This window comes from Puma concolor, chromosome B3 (genome assembly GCF_028749965.1).
Source record: "Puma concolor isolate L17-30 chromosome B3, mPumCon1.1.hap2, whole genome shotgun sequence".
In the NCBI taxonomy this organism is placed as follows: Eukaryota; Metazoa; Chordata; class Mammalia; order Carnivora; family Felidae; genus Puma; species Puma concolor.
The window spans coordinates 14,593,715-14,616,245 of record NC_141672.1 but is presented as its reverse complement, the minus strand read 5'-3'; the positions used below and the strand labels follow the sequence as shown (position 1 = coordinate 14,616,245).

Here is a 22,531-nt window from a genome sequence, read left to right as displayed (position 1 = left end):
TTTTTACTGTTTATAAGAAGATGTAACTCTTGAGTCAAATCCCCTATGACCTTTAGTTCTATTTATATCCACATCTCCAGGGGTCTCCTAGTTACTGTGGAATTCTGCACAAATCCCTTGCAAAATTCACAAGTAAAATAATTAGAATCATAAAATTCTAAATCCGGGAGGAAACGCAAAATGTCTATCTGGTCCCCCTTTTCCATTTTACAGATAACTAAGTTCTGAGAAGTGAATAGTTAGGAACAGAGTGGGCTTTAGGATCCTTCTAGACTGACCTATGCTTTGACCTTTGAAAACATTTTAATCAAAGATTAATTGTAAAAAAAAAAAAACCCACACTATAAAAAAAAAAAGATTAATTGTAAATGAGGGGAGCAGAGGAATGTTATCATCCTCAAGGCCTCCCAGTGACTGGAAAATCTTGAAATGACTTTGCTTTGGACTTTGTTATGCCATTTAGGGATTGGCACTCCTGAATTGTTCTCTGTGCTAGGCCTTATCTATACAGCTGGTTTAAAATCTTTGACCTTTATTTAAATTGCTGACATTTTCCTGTTGTTAAGCTTTATCAGTTTCTTTACTTAGGTCTTCTTCAGGCTAGCAGTGTTTCCCTGTCTCATTCCCAAGAGAAGCCCATTTTCTGAAATGAGTAACAAACACATGAAAAGGCATGTCACCATACAATTGCAATTTTTCCACGACATTCTGAAGTATTTTTTTTTTAGGGTATTGCAAAGTGCTCATAAAGAATAACCGTGGTTTCGTCTTCATTGGTCGTGATGCAACTTTTAGTCCGGTTCCTAAAAATGTGGTTCTCCTCCTCAGCTGATTGCAACAGGTATGAGTGGACTTGTTTAGAGCATGGTGCTGTTTCACAGAAAGAATAACTTGTTCCATAGCTCCAGTAGCACCTAACCCCCTCACCTAGCTTGGCTGTCTAGCAAATGTTCACAAGCCAAAAAAAAAAGAGTTTCGAAAGAATAGCACAGCGCGAGCCTCTGTATACAAAATACAAGCTGAAATGCGTGCTCAAACCTCAAAGTCTCCCCAAATACAAAGCTCCCACGGGTACAAAGCACCGTAGAGTTCCATCACGTCTCATGTTTCTTTGGGATTTGGAAATCAGAAATGCCTCTCTTCGAAACACTTGTCAACAGGCCATTTAAAATATGGCTTCTTTATTTTGCTGCTATTCAATTTCGAGGTCATCTCCTATGTCTCAAACTTGGTGTGAAACAGGTACAACAGTGAAACTTTGTGTAGCTGGGAAGAGCTAGGGCAGCAAAGCCCAAACCGATAAATCAGTTCTCTGAGTCACAAATCTCTGAGGCGGCTCTACGGGCCGGTGATGACTCAGCAGCATTCCACTGGCGTGGCGGAGGGAGTGAGGCCTGCCGGAGGGCTTGTTGCCCCGGGCAGCAGCCTGTTGGGGGCGATGGGAGACCTCTTGGATCTTCCCACTGCAGAGCTTTAGGGGGACTGCCTCGGATTCCCTGACTGGTCCGGAATGGACTTCTGCCCTGCCCTTTGCCATATTTAGCTGCCACAGGTTTTAATCGCATAGACAACCACCAGCTTACATTTGCCTAGGGTTTTATTGTTTACAAACTAACATGACATGTTTTCCCCTTTCATTTTCTCACTTTTTGTCGTACAAGTCCTTGAGGTATGTTATTATTATCGCCATTTTACAGATGAGATAGCTGAGTCTGTGTGGCTGAGTGGCCAAGGAAGTAGCCATCTAACCTAGCAAATAATATTTCACAGTGTTGTCCCCTCCTGGGAAATAACTGTTTGCTTTGCCAAGGTTAATAGAAATAAAACCTTGAATAAGCTTTCATTGAGGCAAGACACAATTTATTTCTATCCTCTTGCTTTATGGGGGAGAATGTGAGAAGGGAGGGGGCGTGCCAACAGGCATCTGTACAACTTGCAAACTCTCCTGAAGGCAAACCTTTTCAGTGACCGAATGGTCCACTCATCCCGTTGTGATGCCTAAAGTTGGTTTATTAGCCAATGACTCAGAGTCTCTACTTAGAATGAACAAAACTCAAGAAGCATCTTCACTGGACTTGGGCGTAGATAGTTCAGTTTTCCTATTCAGATACAACTTGCCTTTGGCCATAGTTTCTCCATTACAGGAAGCTGGGAATGGATCCAGTTATGTGAAAGTGGGGAGAGAATTGCCGAAGAAGGAATATGCTTGCTCAGGGCTGTAGAAGGGTACAGGTCAGGAGCAAGGCAGGAACAGTCCAGCATGTTCCTGAGGAGATGTGGCCTGCCACCAAAGCTATGGAGACTGGTTTCAGGTGATAGTTCAGCATTAAAGTACATATTTCCTTTTCCTTTTCTCTCTACTTTGGAAAATTCATGTCTAATACCTTCCTTAGTCCCAGGAGTGAACTGAGCTCAACACTAATCAATTAAATAATCTATCGGTATTTATTGACTCAGGTACTATGCCAAATTCAAGAGTAGAAGATGGACGGGGCGGGCGCCTGGCTGGCTTAGTTAGTGGAACATGTGACTCTTGATCTCAGGGTCATGAGTTCAAGCCCCCTATTGAGTATGAAGCCCACTTGAAAAAAAAAAAAAGAGTGTAATATGGAGCTTCTGCTACTATCTGGACGAGGAGGTGAGGTATATGAAAAGACAATATCAGAAATGGATAAGAGGTAGAATCCAGAAATGGATAAGAGGTGGAATTTGGGAGAGAGGGAGTTCGTTTGGAGCTATGATAATCAGGAAAATCTGTAAGGTGTGGTATTTAAACTGGAAATGAAGGACCCGCAGGGTTTAGACAGGTGGTGAGGATATGGACAGACACCTGGACCCTGGGAATGGCATGGAAAGGGCAATGAGTTGAGAGGGCACCATGCTTATTCAGGGGGCAGAGAGTTAACCAATTTGAAGCAGAGAATTCATATCTATAGAATAACAAAAGTAACTCGGAAAGAGTATATCGACAAACTGTTGAAGGGCTTTGAATGCTAGGCATGAGGACTTAGCATTTTATCTCCTGTAGGCACCGAGGAGCCACTAAAGGTTTTAGAGTGAAGTGACACAATGAAAGTAATCTGGTGGCTGTGTGCTGCATTGCTCAGAAGGAGACAAGTCATTGGGATGAATAAAGAATCATGGACCTGGCATTACAAATTTTGGGATCCTGGATTTTGGGATTCTGAATTCAGGCAAATGTGTGTATTTCTACCCTTAAAAAAATCTTTAGAATGGTGCTGTCCAAATTGAACTTTTGTGATGACCGAAATGTTCTATGCTTTGCAATATGGTAACTCCCAACCATGTGGGTCTCTTGAATAGTTGAGATGTGGCTAATGATCCTGAGGGACTGAATTTTTTATTTTAATTTTAATATAAATAGCCACATGTGGCTAGTGGCTACTGTAGTGGACAGCATGGCTCCAAAAGGCAGGACAAAGGCCATTTGTTAGGATTCAAAACCAAACCACACAGTCAACAAACTAGATCTTCCCTCTGCTGGAATTGGTGAGGCCCATTCTTTGCTATAATCCAGAATCCGCGTCAATTTATCTAATTTATCATTATGGTCAATTTTCTCCGTATCAAGACCTCATTGAACGTACCAATTTGTGCCAATCTCTGGCTCTGCTCTTCAGGCAAGCTGAGTCCCCCAAAATGTGCTGAGTTACCACCATGGCCACATATCCCTCAACTGAACAGTTGTCAAATCATTTATAAGTTGCTAAATGCATATTATTATATGGACATCTGAGACGAGCTCTCTGGCTTGTCCCCCACTCTAGCACATATGGTAGGAATGAGAAGTTGCTGGTTACTGTTTGGATGTTGATTAAAGTTACTTTTACACTTGACTTTTGGGTTAATTGGATTTAATAGGGGAAATGGTGACTTACGAATTTCCAAAATAATATGACTTAGAGAATACATTTCTCAGTGGGTCAGCTGCATTAAAAAAAAAAAAAAAAAAAAAAAGCTTGAATTTAGTGTAAACAACTAAAGCACAAAAACTGTGATCTTATCCCATTGGGCATTTTAGAATCTGAATTCACATACTTGTTCCCTTAAGTCTGTACAACCATTGGCTGCCTGTGACTTAAGAGCTCAGTGGGTGAAAGCACAGAGCTAATGAAGCCCAAGTCATGGGTCCAGACTTATTAATGGCCAGTTATTTTGCTCTGTTCTCTATCCCTGACCCCGACTTGCTGTGTTGCATATTCATGACCTTGGTCACAAGGGTGGAACAGGCCAGAGAGGGAATGGTGCAAATCCATCACCACAGCTACTAGCAAAACAAGCACAAGCCCTGTGAATGGAGGGCAAGATGTGTCCTCTACTTTACAAAGGAAACCATTAAAAAAAAATGCAAGAATGGGTAAAACATGCAAGGTGAATGGTACTCTTTACAAATACTGCACTTTAGACTATTAACTAAATATACTGATGAACATTGCAAGCTGGAACATACCGCAGGGCATTTAGTCTGATCATGATTCACTTAAACTTATGAGGCACTAAATAGACATATGCTAAAATTGATAATGTTTTTCTCCTGGTACAAAGTGTTGGCCTAACACTTGCTTATTGTGTTCTGATGGTAACATATTTAAAATTTTCAATTTAATGTTAGAATTCTTCCTTTATCCTTTACCTTTATAAGAGCCATTCATAAAAGATAATAGCAAAAACAAACAGACACACACACACAAAAACAAAAAACAAAAAAACCCCAAAACAGCAAAATTTGAAATGGAAAAATGAGGCATCTTGTCTGTTGTTAGAGATAGCAAAGCTTTTATAATAATCCTGTGGAACATTTCATGAAATGTAAATCCACACACAAACAGCAGGAAATCTGTTCTGGCTCATGGAGATGATTAGGGAGGGAGAGAATCCCAAATAGTAGATAATCATGGAAGTATTACGGGGTGGAGAAGGGGGGAGCTGGGATGGTGGAGAGGGAGAAGACAAGACTCCTTTCCTGCGAGATCGATCTGGGGCTCCAGTTTGGCGTTACATTATGTCTTGAGGAAAATCCTCTGGACAATCCACCCATGAACACAGCACCGACTATAGTTATGTGCAGTGAATGACTTTAGACTGGACACTTTGTAGAGGGTGGGTACAAGAAATACTCAATCAGAGCCCTGTTCTGAAGCAGATCTAAATATGTACATATATTCTCTGAATATATACTAGTGAAAATCAGGGCCATATTTCTGTCTGTATTCATTGATGTCTTAAAAGCAGGTTATGTTGGGGTACCTGGGTGGCTCAGTTGGCTGAACATCTGACTCTTGATCTAGACTCAGGTCATGACCCTGGGGTGCTGGGATCGGCCTGCTTTAGGCTCCATGCTGAGCATGGAGACTGTTTGGGATTCTCTCTCCCTCTCCCTCTCTCATTCTATCTCTCTCCATCCCTCTGCCCTGCTCCCATGCGCGCTCTCTCTCAAAAAAATAAAAAAAATAAAAAAAAAAATCAGGTTTTGTAAAAGAGACATTTAAAAGACCAAACGCTGGCGCTAGGGCATGGAGCAAGAACAGGGTTAGGGAGCCCTCTGTTATCTCTTTCTATGAAAGCACGGAGTCGTCACCTGAATGTGCCACAGTGAATACGTTCCCTTGCCGCCTTGGGCCTCATTTGCAAAATGAGAAATGTCCTCTAGCTACAAAACGCCACAAAGTAAATGTTTTGCCTTGAGTTTTCTTTCACAAACACTCTGCTCCTTGTGTGGAAGATGTAGCTATTACTACATTCCTATAATCTTATTTTATTTATTTATTTATTTTAATTTTTTTTTCAACGTTTATTTATTTTTGGGACAGAGAGAGACAGAGCATGAACGGGGGAGGGGCAGAGAGAGAGGGAGACACAGAATCGGAAACAGGCTCCAGGCTGTGAGCCATCAGCCCAGAGCCCGATGCGGGGCTCGAACCCACGGACTGCGAGATCATGACCTGGCTGAAGTCGGATGCTTAACCGACTGCGCCACCCAGGCGCCCCCTATAATCTTATTTTAATTTTAAATCCTTGGATAAGAAATATTTCTTTAAAAATAAATTTTATTTTGGGGGGCACCTGGGTGGCTCAGTTGGTTAAGCATCCGACTTGGGCTGGGGTCATAATCTTGCGGTTCGTGAATTCGAGCCCCGTGTCCGGCTCTGTGCTGACAGCTCGAGCCTGGAGCCTGCAGCCTGCTTCCGATCCTGTGTCTCCCTCTCTCTCTCTCTCTCTCTCTCTCTCTGCCCCTAACCCAGTCATGCTCTGTCTCTCTCTCAAAAATAAACATTAAAAAAATTTTTTTAAATAAATTTTGTTTTTTAATTTTTAAAAAAGATTTTAGGTAATTTCCACATCCAACATGGGTCCCAAACTCACAACCCCGTGATCAAGAGTTGCGTGCTCTACCCACTGACCCAGGCAGTCACTGCTAAAAAAACAAATTTTAATTTCACTCTTTGTGCTTCCTCCTCCCCCCAGAAAATTAAATTAAACTTAAATTCTATTAAATTACAGGAAATAGTTATAGTGTAATGTTTAAAGTGCTTGGGGCTAGATTTTTGGGTTCTACCACTTAAATTAGGCAAATCTTTGAAACTCTTAGTGCCTGTTTCCACATAAGGATAATAATACCTGACTCATGAGATGAGCAGAAGAACGAAATAATGCATTTTGCACAGGGCCTGGCCAGAGTCCATGCCTGGCAAAAGTTGTTTTTATCTTTAACCTATTTCCATTTCTTCATTTGCCCCCTTCATCTTCCACATACACACATTTGTGTATGTACACACATAGGTGCATGATAAATATATTTTTATTTTTTAATTTTAAGATTTTATTTTTAAGTAATGTCTACACCCAATGTGGGGCTAGAACTCACAACTCTGAGATCAGGAATCACATGCTCTTCTGACTGAGCCAGCCAGGTGCCCCTGATTTTATTTTTATCATTTTATAAAATAAAATGATTTTATTTTATCATTTTATAATGTTTGTTTATTTTTGAGAGACAGAGAGACAGAGTGCAAGTGGGGGAGGGGCAGAGAGAGAGAGAGGGAGACGCAGAATCTGAAGCAGGCTCCAGGCTCCGAGCTGCCAGCACAGAGCCCGACGTGGGGCTCGAACTCACAGACCGAAAGATCATGACCTGAGCCGAAGTCGGACGCTTAATTGATTGAGCCACCCATGTGTCCCAATATGTATATTTTATAATCATATATATTATAATCTCAGGCACAGGGTTTTATAGCTGGAAGAAATTTATAGATCAAGTCCAAAACTTTTGTCTTATCTTTGAGTATGTACGAGTTTTACATTTGTATTTTTACCATCAGACTCAGTCTGACAGAGTGATGGAGCAGTGGAGTGGTGTGGTTACTCAGGCAGAAATGATATTCCAACCTGAGATTCCTGGCTTGGGCTGCATTCTTTTAACTTCCATATGACATTATTTTATTTAAATAATAACAATGATAATAGCCATTTTGCTTTCAACATCATGAAATACTCCATAGGTTCTGGGTTCTCAGGAAATTATGATATCACAATAATGTGGCTTATTTTCCTGATTGATCTCTCCATAAATTAAGAAGTTTATTGACTTCAAAGAATCTATTTGACTTTAATGAAAACTCAGTGATCATCTAGGGAGAAGAATCTGCTTCATGAATGAGGCAAATCCTTCACATTGTATGTTTAAAGTTTTCAGATATTGATTTCACAAGTATATAATCTAATATTAGAGACCCTGTGCAAGGGCCCATGCTCTATTTTATGCTCCATCATTGACTCATAGTAAGATCTTGGGCAAGTCACTGACCTCATATTTCAGTGTGTCAAACTAGCCAAAAAACTGAGTAAAGCATGACCTCACTACAAACCGAGTAGACTTGAAAGGTGAGATGTGCTTTGATACATGAAAGAATTACTAAAACAGAACTTAAGCTAGTAAAACATAAAGAATCAGAATAATGAATTGGACTATAGTAAGTAAAAGGGTTCTAAAATGTATAGGTTTTAGCAAGCAAAGTCATGAAAAAGTTTCAAAGTATTTAATTTGGGTGAAATAGGTTAAAGGACAGTGGGAGAATATGATTTTCAAAATATTATTTGAAAAACCATGGCTTGTAGCAATTTAACCACAATAATTATAAGGAACGGAAGATAGAAGCTAGTGAATCCTTAATAAGTAAATACATTTCATTTCTAGGCTGTTACTTATTCATTTCTAAGGCTGTTCCCCTTACTTATACGATGTATACTGTATTTTAAAATGTATTTCACTAAATACTATATGAAAAAACTGACAAAAGAATACAAATACCCTAGCAATGAAGCATTTTTAAGATGTGTTTGGCCATTTAGATTTGTAACACGCCATATCACGGAATATTCTTTACATTGATTTTCTATTCGTGCCTCTTCTTCTCTCTTCCTATTTCCAACTCTCCCCTTAATATATACACTTTATTCCCACTCAGGCTTTCCACCGTGAACAAACCTGAACAAACACAATGAAGATGAGGAAAAGGGAGGGGTAGAAGATGGGGGAGAAAGATGATGATGATTGGTAGATTTGTGAAGCAGATCATATCTTTCTGGTCTGCAGAGAGAAGGCAACACCATTCCACCATTCCCTGGCTTGCTGCTGCAGCCTCTTTAAGTCTTTTTTAAAAAATTTTTTAAGTTTATTTTTGAGAGAGAGAGAGAGGTGGGGGGGGGGGGGGAGGGTTGCAGAAAGAGAGGGAGACACAGAATCCAAAGCAGGTTCCAAGCTCTGAGCTCTTAGCACAGAGTCAGACTCCGGGCTTGAACTCACAGACTGAGAGATCATGACCTGAGCTGAAGTCAAAGGCTTAACTGACTGAGCCACCCAAGCACCCTGTTGCAGGCTCTTTAAACTGAACAGCAGGTTCACCCTCTCTGCAGCATTTCAGAAGGAACGCCTGGTAGAACAGTTCACAAGAGGTTATCCCAGAAGTCTTGTGGCATCTGCAATGTGCCTGAACATTTTTCATTTTTAAAAAATATCTTTCTGCAAATTTTGTCAGAGCCAGAAACAAACATAACCATGGGAAGCCCTTTCTAGCAGAGTTTGTCAATTACACACTTTGTATTCTCTGATTAAGTAAGCAAAGGATAAATTGGAACTGTTGCCCAGGCCCTGTAAACAAAAGATCAAATTTTGTCTTCTGCCTTGGCAAGAAAACTAACTGCAGCATTTTGTCAAGATTTTTACAAGTGCTGATTTCAAATTAATTAACTGAAATTGTCCTTTTTCTAGTTTACAGAAAAATTGAAAACATTAGTAAATTTAAAGATACAATATTTTTAAGGAACATAATCAAGATTGTACATTAAAATATTATCCAACTGCACTGTAGAGTCAATTTGCTGTTTGTTCCAGCTCTAACTAGGAGATTCTAAGTGCTATTTTCTCACCTTCTTTGCTTTTATGGATTTATGAATAAAGGTCTGAGCCTTCTCAGGACCAGGAAAATTAAAAAAATGTATCAAAGCATGGGTTTTAAGGTCTATGGAAGATTCACAGGTACATTAATTTCAGTAAGACTGGAGCCAGGATGAACAATATTTTCCATAGGAAAAAAAACAGTAAAGGGAGAGATATTATTCAGGCATACAAAAAATATTCAGTGGAAACGTGAAAACATTAAAAGAAGACTGGCTAAGCATATGAGCATGACACAGATTTAGCAACTAAGCATACATCATTTGTTTCGGAAACTGCTTCACTTTTTTTAAAAGAAAAAAAAAAAAAAAAACATCTGACCAATTTCTTGCGCGAGGAAAACTGCCATGACCCTTCCAGACCCTCCCCAAGGCAGCTGAGGTGTGCAGTCAATTCCTCTGTCCCCAGCTCCCCACGGCCGGCCGCCCCTTGCCCCAGGACCTCCTGAAGCTCCCCGAATGGAGGGGACCAGCTGGGGACCCAGGGGCGCAAGACCAGGGTGACCTGGTTGCTCCCGACAAGCTATAAAAGATGCGAGGCGGGGGGGAAGGGTGTCCCACAGGTGGAGGTGGAGGTGGGGCTGGGGCGAGAGGCAGACAGCTTCTCAAGTCCTGGGCTGTCCCAAGTCGGGGCTACGCAAACACTCCGCCCTTGAGCGTCCCCACGTGTGAGTCTCTGGAGCTACCACCCCTCACCTGCCTCTGCCCCTGCCCCGCGACCTCGCGCCTCTCCAAACCCTACGAGTCCCGGGCCCCAGCCTCGGCCGGCGGCCGGCGCGCGGGTGCAGCGAGAGGCGGGGCGCGGTAGGGGCGTGGCCAAGCGGGCAAGGCCCGGCCTCTCGCAGGGCCGCTCGGCGCGAGGCAACAGCGGTCGTGGCGGAGGGATACGGATCTCCATATATATACCGCGGGGAGCAGGCTCGCACTTCGGCAGTGGTGCTGAGAGCCTCGCGGGCGCGGCGCCGTTACTCGCAGTCGGGCGGCGGCAGCGGCACAGCGCTGAGCGCACACCGCGCTTTAGCAGCAGCAGCAGCAGCAGCAGCAGCGGAGGCACCCCCGCCGTCACAGCCTCTGCGCTGGTGCAGCCACCCTCGCTCCCTCTGCTCTTCCTCCCTTCGCTCGCACCATGGTAGGTCGGGAGTGGTAAACGGCGGCATAGCAGCTCTCTGCCCATGATTTCTTCCCAAATTTTTAGTTCAGCCCCCCCTGTTGGTGGAGGGGAGGTCCTTTTTTCCGGGTGTTACGCATCAACTGCGGTTAAGAAGGACGCATTTCGGATTTGCATGTCGGTTTCCTCGGCCAGGGTTTCTTCTTAAATTTTGGTCCCTCTTGGAGCTGGACTTGACTGTGGGCTGTGCGCGGGCAGGGGCTCCGGCCGCAGCAGCACCGGGGCCTTCCGCATCCACCTCCTCCCCCCAGCCCCGCACCACTGCATCCAGCGCGCCGCACCCGGGCTTCCCGCAGCGCTGCGCCTGGGCCGGGGCCCGGGTGGGGGGGCGGGGGAGCCGGGCGGGGCCGGGCACTCGATACCCCCACCCCCCTCCGCCTTCAGCCCGGGGCACGGAGGCGGCGGGTCGGGAGGGCTGCAGAGAATGAATGGGCCCACGCTAGCCGGTGGCGCACATTGCTCGGGCCGGGGCGTGGGGGGCGCCGTCCGCGTCTACCTCCTCCCCCACCCCGCGACCCTGCTGCGCGTTCTGGCCCAGCCGCTTTCCCTCCTCCCTCCCGGGGGGCGCGGCGCGGGCGTGGGCTGGGAAGGAAGGAGCCGGGGAAGGGTGGGGTGGGGGCAGGAAGGCGAGGGGTGGGGGGCGGAGAGGGCGGAAGCGGCGGGCCGGCCGCCCTGCGCCCGGGCGGGGCCCTGCGGTGTGGCCGGGCTCGTGTCTCCCTGTTTCGCACCCCTGCAGCCCCCCCACCCAGTGCGGTAGTGAAGGCGTGCGTGATCCTCAGTACATCGGGAGGTCCCTTCCCGCGGGAGGCGCTCGGCTTGCGCTAATTGGGGCGGGGGGGGGGGGCGGGGGAGGAGGGAGCTGGCGCGCGGCTCGGTTTCCATTAGAGACGCAAAGTTTCTGCTTTAGGAGGAGGCGGCGGCTCGGCGGGCTCGCCGCCTGGGGGAGCAGAAGCGGGTGGGAGGCGCGGGGCGGGCTTGGCCCCCTCTCGCCGCGCGGTCCCGTAGCGGGGGTGGGAGTGGGGGTGGCCCTGGTCTGGGAGGGGCGGTGTCCCCGCCCTGGGGCCCCCTCGCTCCTCCGCACCCCGCCTGCTCGCGGGGCACGCACCCCTGCCTGGCCCCTAGCCACTTTGCAGTCCGCAGGGAGATGCCCTCCACGTTTCCGCTTTCTCTTCGGCCTCTAGATTGCCAGATGCGCCTGTGCGCCTCGCCGGGTGTGTTTTCTACAGCCCCCTTCCTCCCTTGGGCGGGCAGGGCTGACATCACTCACAGCGTTTTCTGGCTTGGCGGGGTGGGGAGTTTCAGGGCACCTTTGCCCCTAGGCCAAAGCGATTTGGGGGCGGGTATTTCTTTGTCGAATAAGGCTGATGATGGTCTCAAAAACCTCTCCAAGAGAGTTTTGCGGTGAGGTGGGACTGTGCTCCCCCGATAAGGTGACAGCTTCTCTTGCGAGGTGTGGCACCGCTTCCTGTTGTACAAAGACAGATGTCCTGACGTTACATAAATCATCGGGTCTCCTTTCGATGTAAAGAAAACCATCTTCCGGTGACTGGGGTAGAAAGGAAGGAAGACCCAATTCTAATTTGAAAAAATAAGTCCCCCCCCCCCAAATAAATAAATTGGAACGTTCTTATTGGGAAAGTTTTCATTTAAGAGTTCGAGTAAACATGACTTGGTTAGCTTTCTGTTAGAACTTACTTTGTAACTGGCTTCACTAGGTGGTGTCCTTCATTAAAATAAAAATCCATATTAGCTCTCCTTGCATTCTCAAATTCCTCTGGCTGGAGGCACAGGTTCCGTGTTGCAGAGATCAGACAATACAAGTGAGAATTACCTTCATGGCCATTACCACCTCAAGTAAAGTGTGTTTATTATGAGCAGCTCTTGGTAGATTGGTAGAGTAAATATTCTCTGGCAAAGTTAATAGCTACTTCTTTTCCAGAAAAGAGAAGGTGTAGTCTTACAATTGTTGTGTACTTTATGTGTACTTAACGTTTGCAGTTTTGTAACAGCTCAGTTGTAGGATGGTTCCATTTTTTCCTGGCTTCTTCGTCAAAGATAATTTGAGGGCATCAGCCGTAATAAATGGTAGGCTTTTAAGACATAACTGCCTAATTTAAACAGAAAGCATTTATTACATGGAAATCAAGTTAGGTGGGGTAACCCATTGCCGTAAATTTATTTTTTTCCACTTCATTGCGTCTCATAAAATAGATCTAAAAGCCTCTTAATCCACTCCAATGCCATTACGTAACGCCTATTCGGAGATTTTGGAGCTCCCGCAGCAATGCGCAAGGTGCGCTAAAAGCCTGCCCCTGGACGCGATCCTGGCTGTGGTGACAGCAGCCTCAGACTAGGATCCTTGGATGGAAGGGGGGACTGCGGTGTCCCTGGCGCAGTAGGTGGCGCTCTTCTTTCTCAGAGCTTGTGGCTGCATCCTATGCGGTGTGGCCTTTTGCCGCTAGAGGTGCCATTTTTCAAATTATGAACTGACCCTTCCTTAGGGAGACCTCAGCACATCGCCTTAGGCCCAGCCAAGAAAACCTGAAGTACAGTGTTGTCACTTCTTTGTCACCGTTTGTTTTTAAAATGGGTTTCATTTAAGGGCAGTGCTACCGTTTGGGGATGGTTGTCTTTTTTTTTTTTTTTTTTTTTTTTAAAGGTCAATATTAAAAGTATAATTGGGAAAACTATGTTGCCCTCAGTCAACTCTTGTGCATTGAGTTATAACGTCTTCTTTCTTTATCTAGGCTGATCAGCTGACCGAAGAGCAGATTGCTGGTAAGTTGCTGACTTCAGGGGGTTCCAGTAGACCAGAACTAGGCACGATTGTGTGGGTGGCTTCTCTGACCCTTCCCCCCGAATAATCTGAGCAGTTTTCTAAGAATTGATTTAAATGGAAACAATATGCAGAGATATTTAGGTCAAGAGTGAATTCCTTGCCAGTGTTTCAGAGGCAACGTGGAAGGAAGTGGAGGTGGGAATGCTTGTTCCGCCCTGGAGTGTTTGACTGAACGTCCTGGTGTTCAGGGCTCCGCGCGTAATGAGATGGCGCTGAGCCTGCTCCTCGCAAATGGAGTTTAGAATTCTTATGCCACGGGGCTTTTAGTAATTCACCGCGAAGGCTTGGGCTTGCTGTTTGAAAATAAATGGGAAAATGAGCGTTAGGACTACTATAATCATTGGAAAGGGAGTTAGTTTAGATTCTAGCTTTTAGTGTTCCTTGGAGGGCTTTTTTTGAGGATGATTCTGTTCAGGAAACCAGGAATACGCCTTTGAGATGTTAAGTGCCATGTAGAGAGAACAGCCTGGTTACCTGGGACTGTACGTTTCTAGGAACCGCTTCATGTTGTTATGAAACCAGGAGTGCTTATGGCTGTAGAAATTTAACAGGAAGGGGCCTGAAGGGAACTTGCTGACCAATCTTCACTTGTCAGATTGGATTGAGGACTAACTTAAGTGTGTTTAAGCTTAGTTTTCTTGAAAAACGTGAGAACACTGTGGTTTTGCTTTATGGACTGCTGAATGGAGGCCAGTCCAATAGGACTGTTGTGGTCTTTATTTTAGCAGATAAAGACCAGGCAGTTACTGATAATTCCCAAACTTGGACGGTTTGCTTTGGCAAGCCCAAGGAAAGTGTGTGCTGTGCCTGGGTTGGATAAAGACGTTCATTCTAAAGGGTACGCTTTTGTTTTCAGAGTTCAAGGAAGCTTTCTCCCTATTTGACAAAGATGGCGATGGTACCATCACAACAAAGGAACTTGGAACCGTCATGAGGTCACTGGGTCAGAACCCAACAGAAGCCGAATTGCAGGATATGATCAACGAGGTGGATGCTGACGGTGAGGGCTTAGACCTATGAATGAGTGCCAGCGTTGTGTAATGCAAGTTCAGACATGTCACAAGATTGTCTTTCAGGTCCCCAGAGCAAAGCACATGCACCGCAGTGGTTGCCTTACAGCCGTTGACAAGGAAAATAGAAGATTATGGGCCTGCCTTTGGCTGTGCTCACTGTCTAGAACATTTCCTGGATCAGATCGCTGATTTGTTCTTTTCTACTTGCCGTGACCTACAGCTCAATCTTTTATCAACTGGCCCATGAGTCTGCACTGAGTCCTGTGGGGGAAGTTAAAAAAAAAAAAAAAAAAAAAAAAGTACCCGTAGACCTTTTAAAAGAGCTTACTGTCTGTCTCTCGAGGAGTGGGAAGTGAAGGTGGGAAAAGAGCACTCTTAGAATTGAGTACAGGCGTGAGCTGTGGATGTGTTTGTGCCAGAGAATTTTGAAGATCACGTGAAGCTTGGAGAGATGGGGTGCTTGGTGACTGTACGGAGTAGATTTATAGAATCTACTAGAAGAAGAAGATAAGGTGCAGAGCAAGAAGGAACAAGCAGTAACCCCTGTAACAGTTGGTCACCAATTGGTCATCCATTTCTCTGGACTCTAGAAGAGTGGAGAGTAGACCTTATCTTGCTCACTTCTATCAGTAAACAATTTCTGAGCATTCCCCTCTTGAAAAAAAAAAAAAAAAGACACCATGTGTTTGTGGAAACCATATATACATGTACTGTGTAACATTGTAGAACATGGGTAATTTTTCAAAAGATGAGCCAAGAATAAACAGTTTGGATCTAGACTCTTTTCTAGATGATTGGCTTGGTGTAGTAGCCATTTAAACAAATGTGGTATCCTAAGGTGATAAAGTAGAGTTAAACTTGTCTGATCACATTTAGAAGCAGGGGTTTGGGGCGAGGCTCTTTAACAAGTGGTTTCAGCCCATTTGGGCTACTTCAGAAAGAGTTTTCATCCATATTAGTGTTGTTTTGGAAAGGAGATAGCTCATAATTCTCTTGCGTTTGATTGCTAAGGCCATCTGGGAACATGGAGTGGCTGCCTCCCGTTTCATGTGAAGCCTAGGAAACTGCTTAGGGACTCGCAACTGGCAAAGTGTCTTGGGCCCTTAGATTGTATGGAACAAGGAGAGAGAAGTTGTCTGGGGCTACAGAATCTAACACTTTGCGATGAATAAGTGTAATGCCTGAGGACGTCTTCTCTGCATGGCTAGGAGATGGCACTTCAAATAATTTTTGTCTTGCGTGAATGTCATTAATGCTTTAAAATTTTGGAGGCCAAAATGACTTAAAGGGGTCTTTGAATTACTATTTTGATTTAAAGGTACTTGCTTGTGAAAATGAGTGCTTAACCTAAGGCTTTTTTCCTCTAGTTTTGTTTCCATTTAATGCAAGTTACCCTGTTAATCTGGTGGCTTGTCTCTGGAGGTGGTTCACGTAACTCTTCGTTTTAGAGGGGAAGTTGTTGGGAATACTGGCTGTAGAACAGATTCTTCTGACACTGTTCCCTAAATGTTTATGGTTCTGAGCTATGAAAACACTTCCGAGCCTTGCCCTTAATGGGAAACAAACAAAGATACGGAATTGGAGAGAAAAAGATTAGTGGACTTATAATGTGGTTGAGAAACACCTTCTGGAGAAGACTTTGTGACGGTTTATGGTCTGTGGCATAACAAAGTCAGTTTTTCCCCTCCCGTAATTCTTTTCTTCTGTGAGAATGTTTGGTTGTATTGACAGGCCAGTTCTGAGCCTTTCCCAGCATCACTGGCCAAGGCAGAGTTAGGTCGGAGTGGTCACCCTCACTCAGGGGGACGGCGCTCTCCAAAGCCTCTCTCGGGAATGGAAGGGAGCTGTGCTCTTTCTCTCGAACTGTACACCCCCCAATTAGTGGTCAAGAGGCCACGTGTGCACTTTCCTTTGCATCGTTAAATGATATCCTGGGCACCGATTGCTAGTTTGAATTACCACGAATCATGTGAAATTACCCTGCAAAGTGTTTAAACAGTTTAGACTTATAAATGGTTTTACCTAATAAAATAATTTACCAGTTTGTGCCATTGAGGCTTCAACCATTCCGTAAAGTGCTTTTAAGATTATCACTGCCAGGTAGCATTACTGGAGCATTTCTTTTATGTGAGCTTTTGTTTTTTAATTTAAGGTAATGGCACCATTGACTTCCCAGAATTTTTGACTATGATGGCTAGAAAAATGAAAGATACAGACAGTGAAGAAGAAATTCGCGAGGCATTCCGAGTCTTTGACAAGGTAATCCTGCATCTGTGTTGCAGACGGTACTTACATATGGCTTTTTTTTTTTTTCCCCTATCATTTCTAAATGCTCTGACAATCTGTTCTCTAGTTAGCACACTTAAAGCTAATTGCCGGGGCCCTGTTATCTCACTTTCAAATATCCTGACTTCTGCAGCCATCTTATTGGGTGAGAGTAAGCATAGTAAGTAGTGGCGAGTTCTGAGCCAAGTTCTTGGTTGTTACTTTCAGTTTGTTAGCTTTTGCAAAGCCCCTGCGTTCTCTGGGTTCGCTGAGTGTATGCACGTAGTCGGTAAGCGGGGAGAGGGGGCCGGACCGGAGATGTGCAGGCTGTATGCAGAAGTGGCACTACTGGGAGAGGGGATGGCGAAGTCACAGACCTGCTCAGCTGCCGCCGTCAGTAACAAGGCTCCACGTTCACAGGATGGCAACGGTTACATCAGTGCGGCAGAACTACGTCACGTCATGACAAACTTAGGAGAAAAACTAACAGATGAAGAAGTAGATGAAATGATCAGAGAAGCAGATATCGATGGAGACGGGCAAGTCAACTATGAAGGTAAAACACTACAATTTCCTTAGCTTAGTTTTGAATAGACTTCCCTTTGGTGTCGGTAAACAAGCTACCTGCTTTCACTAGACAGGGGTTTTTTTGGTTTGTTTTTAATGCAGAAGAGAGCTGACGTGTTCATGAAAGCTACTTTTGAAGATAACCAAAAGCTATGATTATTTGTCTTTTCAGAATTCGTACAGATGATGACTGCAAAGTGAAGACCTACTTTCAACTCCTTTTTTCCCCCCTCTAGAAGAATCAAATTGAATCTTTTACTTACCTCTTGCAAAAAAAAAAAAAAAAAAAAGTTCATTTACTCATTCTGTTTCTATATAGCAAAACTGAATGTCAAAAGTACCTTCTGTCCACACACACAAAATCTGCATGTATTGGTTGGTGGTCCTGTCCCCTAAAGATGAAGCGCTACACATCAGTTTTACGATATAAATACTTGTACTACCTTAACGATAAGGAAGCACTTAGTGGACTCCTTGCAGTTCCATTTGCTAATGATTACTACACTGTTTGGGCTGGCCAGTTTTTCATGCATGCAGCTTGACGATTGAGCACAGTCAGGCCTTTGTATTAAAAACGAAAAATGAAAAAACAAATTTAAAAAAACCTGTTTCAGATGGGTTCTAGTTCAATTTGTTAGTATAAATTGTCATAGCGGGTTTACCGAAAACAAACCTTTAAAATTGGTTTACCTCAGGATGCTGTGCAGAAAAAAGGGTGAAGGATAGATAGACCGTCTAGACGCGGCCCCACAGAGCAGGACGGCCCCCTGTACTTCGTGCGCCCCCACCCGTGGTGACAGTGACACATCCTGCCGGCATCCTGTGCGTGTTGGTTTAGCGTTGTCCGCATTGTACCAGAGAGCGAGATGGGTGTCGGGCTGTCACCATTCACACAAATTTTTAAAAAGAAACCTTTACCAAGGGAGCATCTTTGGACTCTCTGTTTTTAAAACCTCCTGAACCTGACTTGGAGCCAGCAGAGGTAGGCTGTGGCTGTGGACTCTTCAGCACAACCATCAACATTGCTGTTCAAGAAATTACAATTTAACGTCCATTCCAAGTTGTAAATGCTAGTCTTTTTTTTTTTTTTTTCCAATAAAAAGACCATTAACTTAAAGTGGTGTTAAATGCTTTGTAAAGCTGAGATCTAAATGGGGACAAGGCAGTTGGAGGAGAGGTTTAACCATTTAACGCCCACAGCCCAGAATCAGGCTTCTCGCCCTCCCGACATCCCAGCACCGACCTCTGAGCGTGAGACCTTGCCTAAAGCCGGGCAGATAGCAATTGCTTCGTCCTGTCCATAGGCACGTAGGTCTACTTGTATTTTCACTGGGGGGAGGTGGGGTGTGAAGGCCAGGAGCTTCATGATTATTCAGGCAGCGGAGCTCTTAAGGAAGGAAAAAAACCCACTTTTTCTCAAGCATGTACTTCGGGGTTCTTCTCAGTCGTGCTGCCGATGACCTGTTTTATGTAACTACTTGAGACCATCTGTGCAAGAGACATGGTTTTGTGTGTCTGTAATTCAATCCTCGCCGGGTGGTAGGAGCACGAGGTCCCTTCTTAGCCAGTCTTCGTGCCTAAAAGACACCACCGGTCCCCTTTGATTGATGACTTTTAATTTATACTACTTTCCTTAGCCTCCTTTTCTTTTCTATTTTTTTGTTTTGTTTTGTTTTCCTGCAGTGGACTTGACACTTTGCTTTCTTTCTCCCAAGTAGTCCCCAGCCTGAAAGTAAACAACTCCAGCATGGAGTGGATTTTGTGTCTAATTATAAACCTGTAACCAAAACTGAGATGCTGACACTGGTCTTTGCGGTGGGATTGGTGTTCTCCAAAAGCCCCTTTAAAGACAGAATGCGTTTAGCGTAGAACTCTTTTTCTGCAGTGAAGGCTGGAGGTGCGTCTTTCAGGGTGTTAACTGGTCGTAGCTTACCAGTAAGGAGATGGGGGTTTCAAGAGTGTTCGTGGGCGGTTTTAATTTGCCTGGGACAGCAGCAGGCTGCCAGTGAGGCAGCGAGAAGCTCTTGGCAGCCAAACGGGTGCATTCGGGGCTGGTTTATAGAGACCCTTGGCTTCTCCCTCTCCTACTCCCTGTCTTTCTGGCATTTTGCAGCCTGTTAGATTTCCTGCCAGAGGGATAGGTCAGAGCCGTGGAGAGGAGCCCACCCATCTGCTGCTGGTCCTTAGACTGGGCGGTTGTAGAAGAGAAGGTGACTGAACTAGAGATGGCTTTCAGGGTTCCCTGGATCTGGAAGGAGCACCTGAGAACACCTTAGAGGTTCTTCTGGTGAGACAGTGAGGACCAAGGGCTCCTGGACGTTTCTTGCAGGGAGGCCAAGTGTTGACCCATCGCGGGCCTGTGTTCAGTGGCCTCTCCGTAGCGTCAAAGAGGGATGGGGGTGATTTAACTTGTTTTCAAAACTTTGCCTTCTGTCTTAACTCTTTCGTCAAGTCTTTTTCTAGAAGCTGGGTGGGCTCCATTTAAGCGGTCCCACAGTCTTTCGTGAAAGACCGTTCATGAAGTCAGAGTCTTACATGGCCAGCATCCTGGATGGGAAGTGAAGCCTTGCCCCCAGGGAGTGCTGAGTTCAGCTTGGTGTCGAGGGGCAGCCCAGTCCGCTGTAGCCTTTTTTTTCCCCTCTGGCTTTTGAGGGGATGACCAGCCCAGATTGGGCGTTTGCAGGCTGCACAAGTTTGTGAGAGGAAATAGCTGGATGTGGGGGTCCGTCCCCCTAACGTTGGTTAGCACCTTCCTGTAAACTCTTGCCCCTACTTCTAACTGCTCTATAAATATATACATATATTTATATATATAAAGTGACTAGTTTAACTGGCATCCCGCTTGAGCCTGAGACTTGCCATAAAAAAACTGCTGAGTACTTGGCAAACACTTTCATAGTTTTGTTCTCCATCTGTTTGGGGTAGGTGTTAAGCAAGGCAAATGCATCTCGATGTTTCAGATGGGCTTTTGATGCACTGTTGCCAAGAAAGGCTTTTTTTCTGATTTTTAGACAAATGAATTTTTGCACACTTTAATTGGTGTCTTTCGGCAACACATTGAAAATTAGCTACTGTACATATTTTTATATTCTCTTTATAAATGCATGTCTGACTGTACTTCTAACCTGTATCGTAACGAGCGGCCGTCCGGTAGGCCTCCCTAAGTGCCACCGTGGCACATCAGAGTAGCAGCATATTATTGGCCCCTCAGCATACTGGGAACTTCTTCCTAAACCAAGAATGTAAATTTGGTCAAGGGTCTGCTCTTGTTTCATTCAATTATTTTAAACCTTTGAACTAATACTGTATATCCTAAATACATTATCCTTTTGGCAGTGACTAGGATTCCACGAATGTGTCTTAACCCGTCCCTTCAGCCGGCAGTTTACGATTTCCTTTTTTTTTTAAATCCCCTGAAGTTGTCTTCTAGGAGACAGAAATCCTTTGCGGTCTGTATCCCTCGAGTAAGAAGGTAGTGGCGTGGGTGGGGTGTGTGTTCTTTCTCCAGCCCTTCTACTGTTCATTACACACGTCTGTAGCAAAAGATGGCCGTAGTTCTGTTACCGGAGTTAACCCTTCACCATGGCGATTTGAAAAGGAGATGTACTTGAATGTTTCTGTAAATCTTGAGATAAACTGTTTGGAGATTTAACCACCTCTCTGATGGGGGACCAACTCTATGGAAATTGTAAATAAGTTTTATTTATAAACCTGGCACTGTATTCAATAAACATTTCTGCAGCCTTTCATCTCTAACTGCGAACTGTGTAGGTTTTTAGCTTGTATAGCCTCCGATCCCTTCTGCTTAATGGGCGAGGTACACCTGCCCTCAGATGTTATTCCACCCAGGCTCTAGGACAGTGGGCGAGCATGAGGGGCCAGAAACACCACAGACACATCCCACTCTAGCCTTACTCTAGTTTTAAGTTCAAGTGATAATAGCTGACATTTGAACTCAATCTTGTGGCCAATCACTGTATCCGTGCTTGCTTTATGCAGAAAATTCACACCACGAAAAGGTTCATTTCCCTTTAACCTCAGCGTTAATTCCAAGTTTCTTGAGGAATTGTGTGAAGAAATGCACTGTACAAATTGGACGGGAATTTTATACCTAAGCCCATATTACTTCTGCCCGCGTCAAGAGCAGGGCGGCCAAGGAAACGGGGTGGGATGCAACTTTACAACCTTGGAGGTGAAACCTTCCCCTGTTCCGATCCTGTTCAGACCCTGGTCCTAGGCAAAGTTCTCTAGCGGGAAAGTCCACCTGTTTTCCTGAAGGATCTTTTCCAGGTTGCTTTGCCCGTTTCCTTCTGCACAGAATCCGTGAGAGAGCCAAAAAGAAGGGGAAAGGTCACAGGGGAAGCCCCTGCTTTGGTCAGAAGGCTTGAGACCCGCTTCCAGGGAGCATTTGGCCCCTTCTGTATACAGGAGCTGAACTAAAGGATGTGGACACCACTGTGGAGACAGAGCCCCTCTGCCTGACACTTTAGGCCTGGCTCTTTGTTTTTGGTTCTTTCCCTCTGGAGCTGTGGACAGGTGCTTCCCTTCTCTGGGCCCCAGTTTCCTCCTTGGTAAAAGAAGATTTTTAGACTAGGTGGCTTTCTAGGATTCTGGCCAACCCAGCTTGGCATCACTTGGTGTTTAAATTGAAATTGCAGCCTAAGGGGTGGGAGGCAGAATAGTGTGGGCGTGCTATACGCTTCGAGGTGACAATTGGGATTTTTAAAGTGTCAGCAGCTCCATGTTGGGAGTGGAGTGAGGGGTAAGCTTGCTGTTCAGACCGACGTCAGGTTGGGCACCTGGGTGACTCAGGTGAAAATTCGACTCTTGATTTTGGCTCAGGTCATGATCTCATGGTTCATGAGATGGAGCCGTGTTGGGTTCTGCGCTGACAGCATGGAGACTGCTTGGGAATCTCTCTCTGCCCCTCCCCCCCACTCACGCTATCTCACTCTCTCTCAAAATAAACATATATATGAAGACTGTGATGTAATATTGGAACATGGTCAGAGAAACTGATCATTAAGTGACTTCCATCCTCCTCCTGGGATGGAAATAGGAAGCTCTCTGCCTGCAAGAGATTCAGTCCAAGTGGCAACGTCATCTGGATTTTCAGCAGCTTTGGTTCAGGAAACACACACACACACACACACACACACATTTCCGATTTGAGCTGAACTTCCCCGGGCACTGGGGGCTGGAGCA

At 45.0% G+C, this 22,531-nt stretch overlaps 1 protein-coding gene across 1 annotated transcript; it reads left to right on the top strand.

Annotated features, from left to right (window-relative positions):
- Positions 1-10,396: 10,396 nt before the first annotated feature.
- On the top strand, positions 10,397-21,082 carry CALM1 (calmodulin 1). The gene is made up of 6 exons (XM_086709027.1): positions 10,397-10,603; positions 13,390-13,420; positions 14,338-14,481; positions 16,647-16,753; positions 17,180-17,315; positions 17,499-21,082. Exons 1-6 carry the CDS (start codon positions 10,601-10,603, stop codon positions 17,525-17,527), a joined length of 450 nt encoding a protein of 149 aa, XP_086565153.1. The 5' UTR covers positions 10,397-10,600; the 3' UTR covers positions 17,528-21,082.
- The last annotated feature ends 1,449 nt before the right edge of the window (positions 21,083-22,531 follow it).

Excerpts from the sequence above, each read along its gene's own strand:
- CALM1 (XM_086709027.1), top strand. Across the intron at positions 13,421-14,337 it reads GACCGAAGAGCAGATTGCTG|AGTTCAAGGAAGCTTTCTCC; the intron begins GTAAGTTGCTGA and ends TTTTGTTTTCAG. Across the intron at positions 17,316-17,498 it reads CGGGCAAGTCAACTATGAAG|AATTCGTACAGATGATGACT; the intron begins GTAAAACACTAC and ends TTGTCTTTTCAG.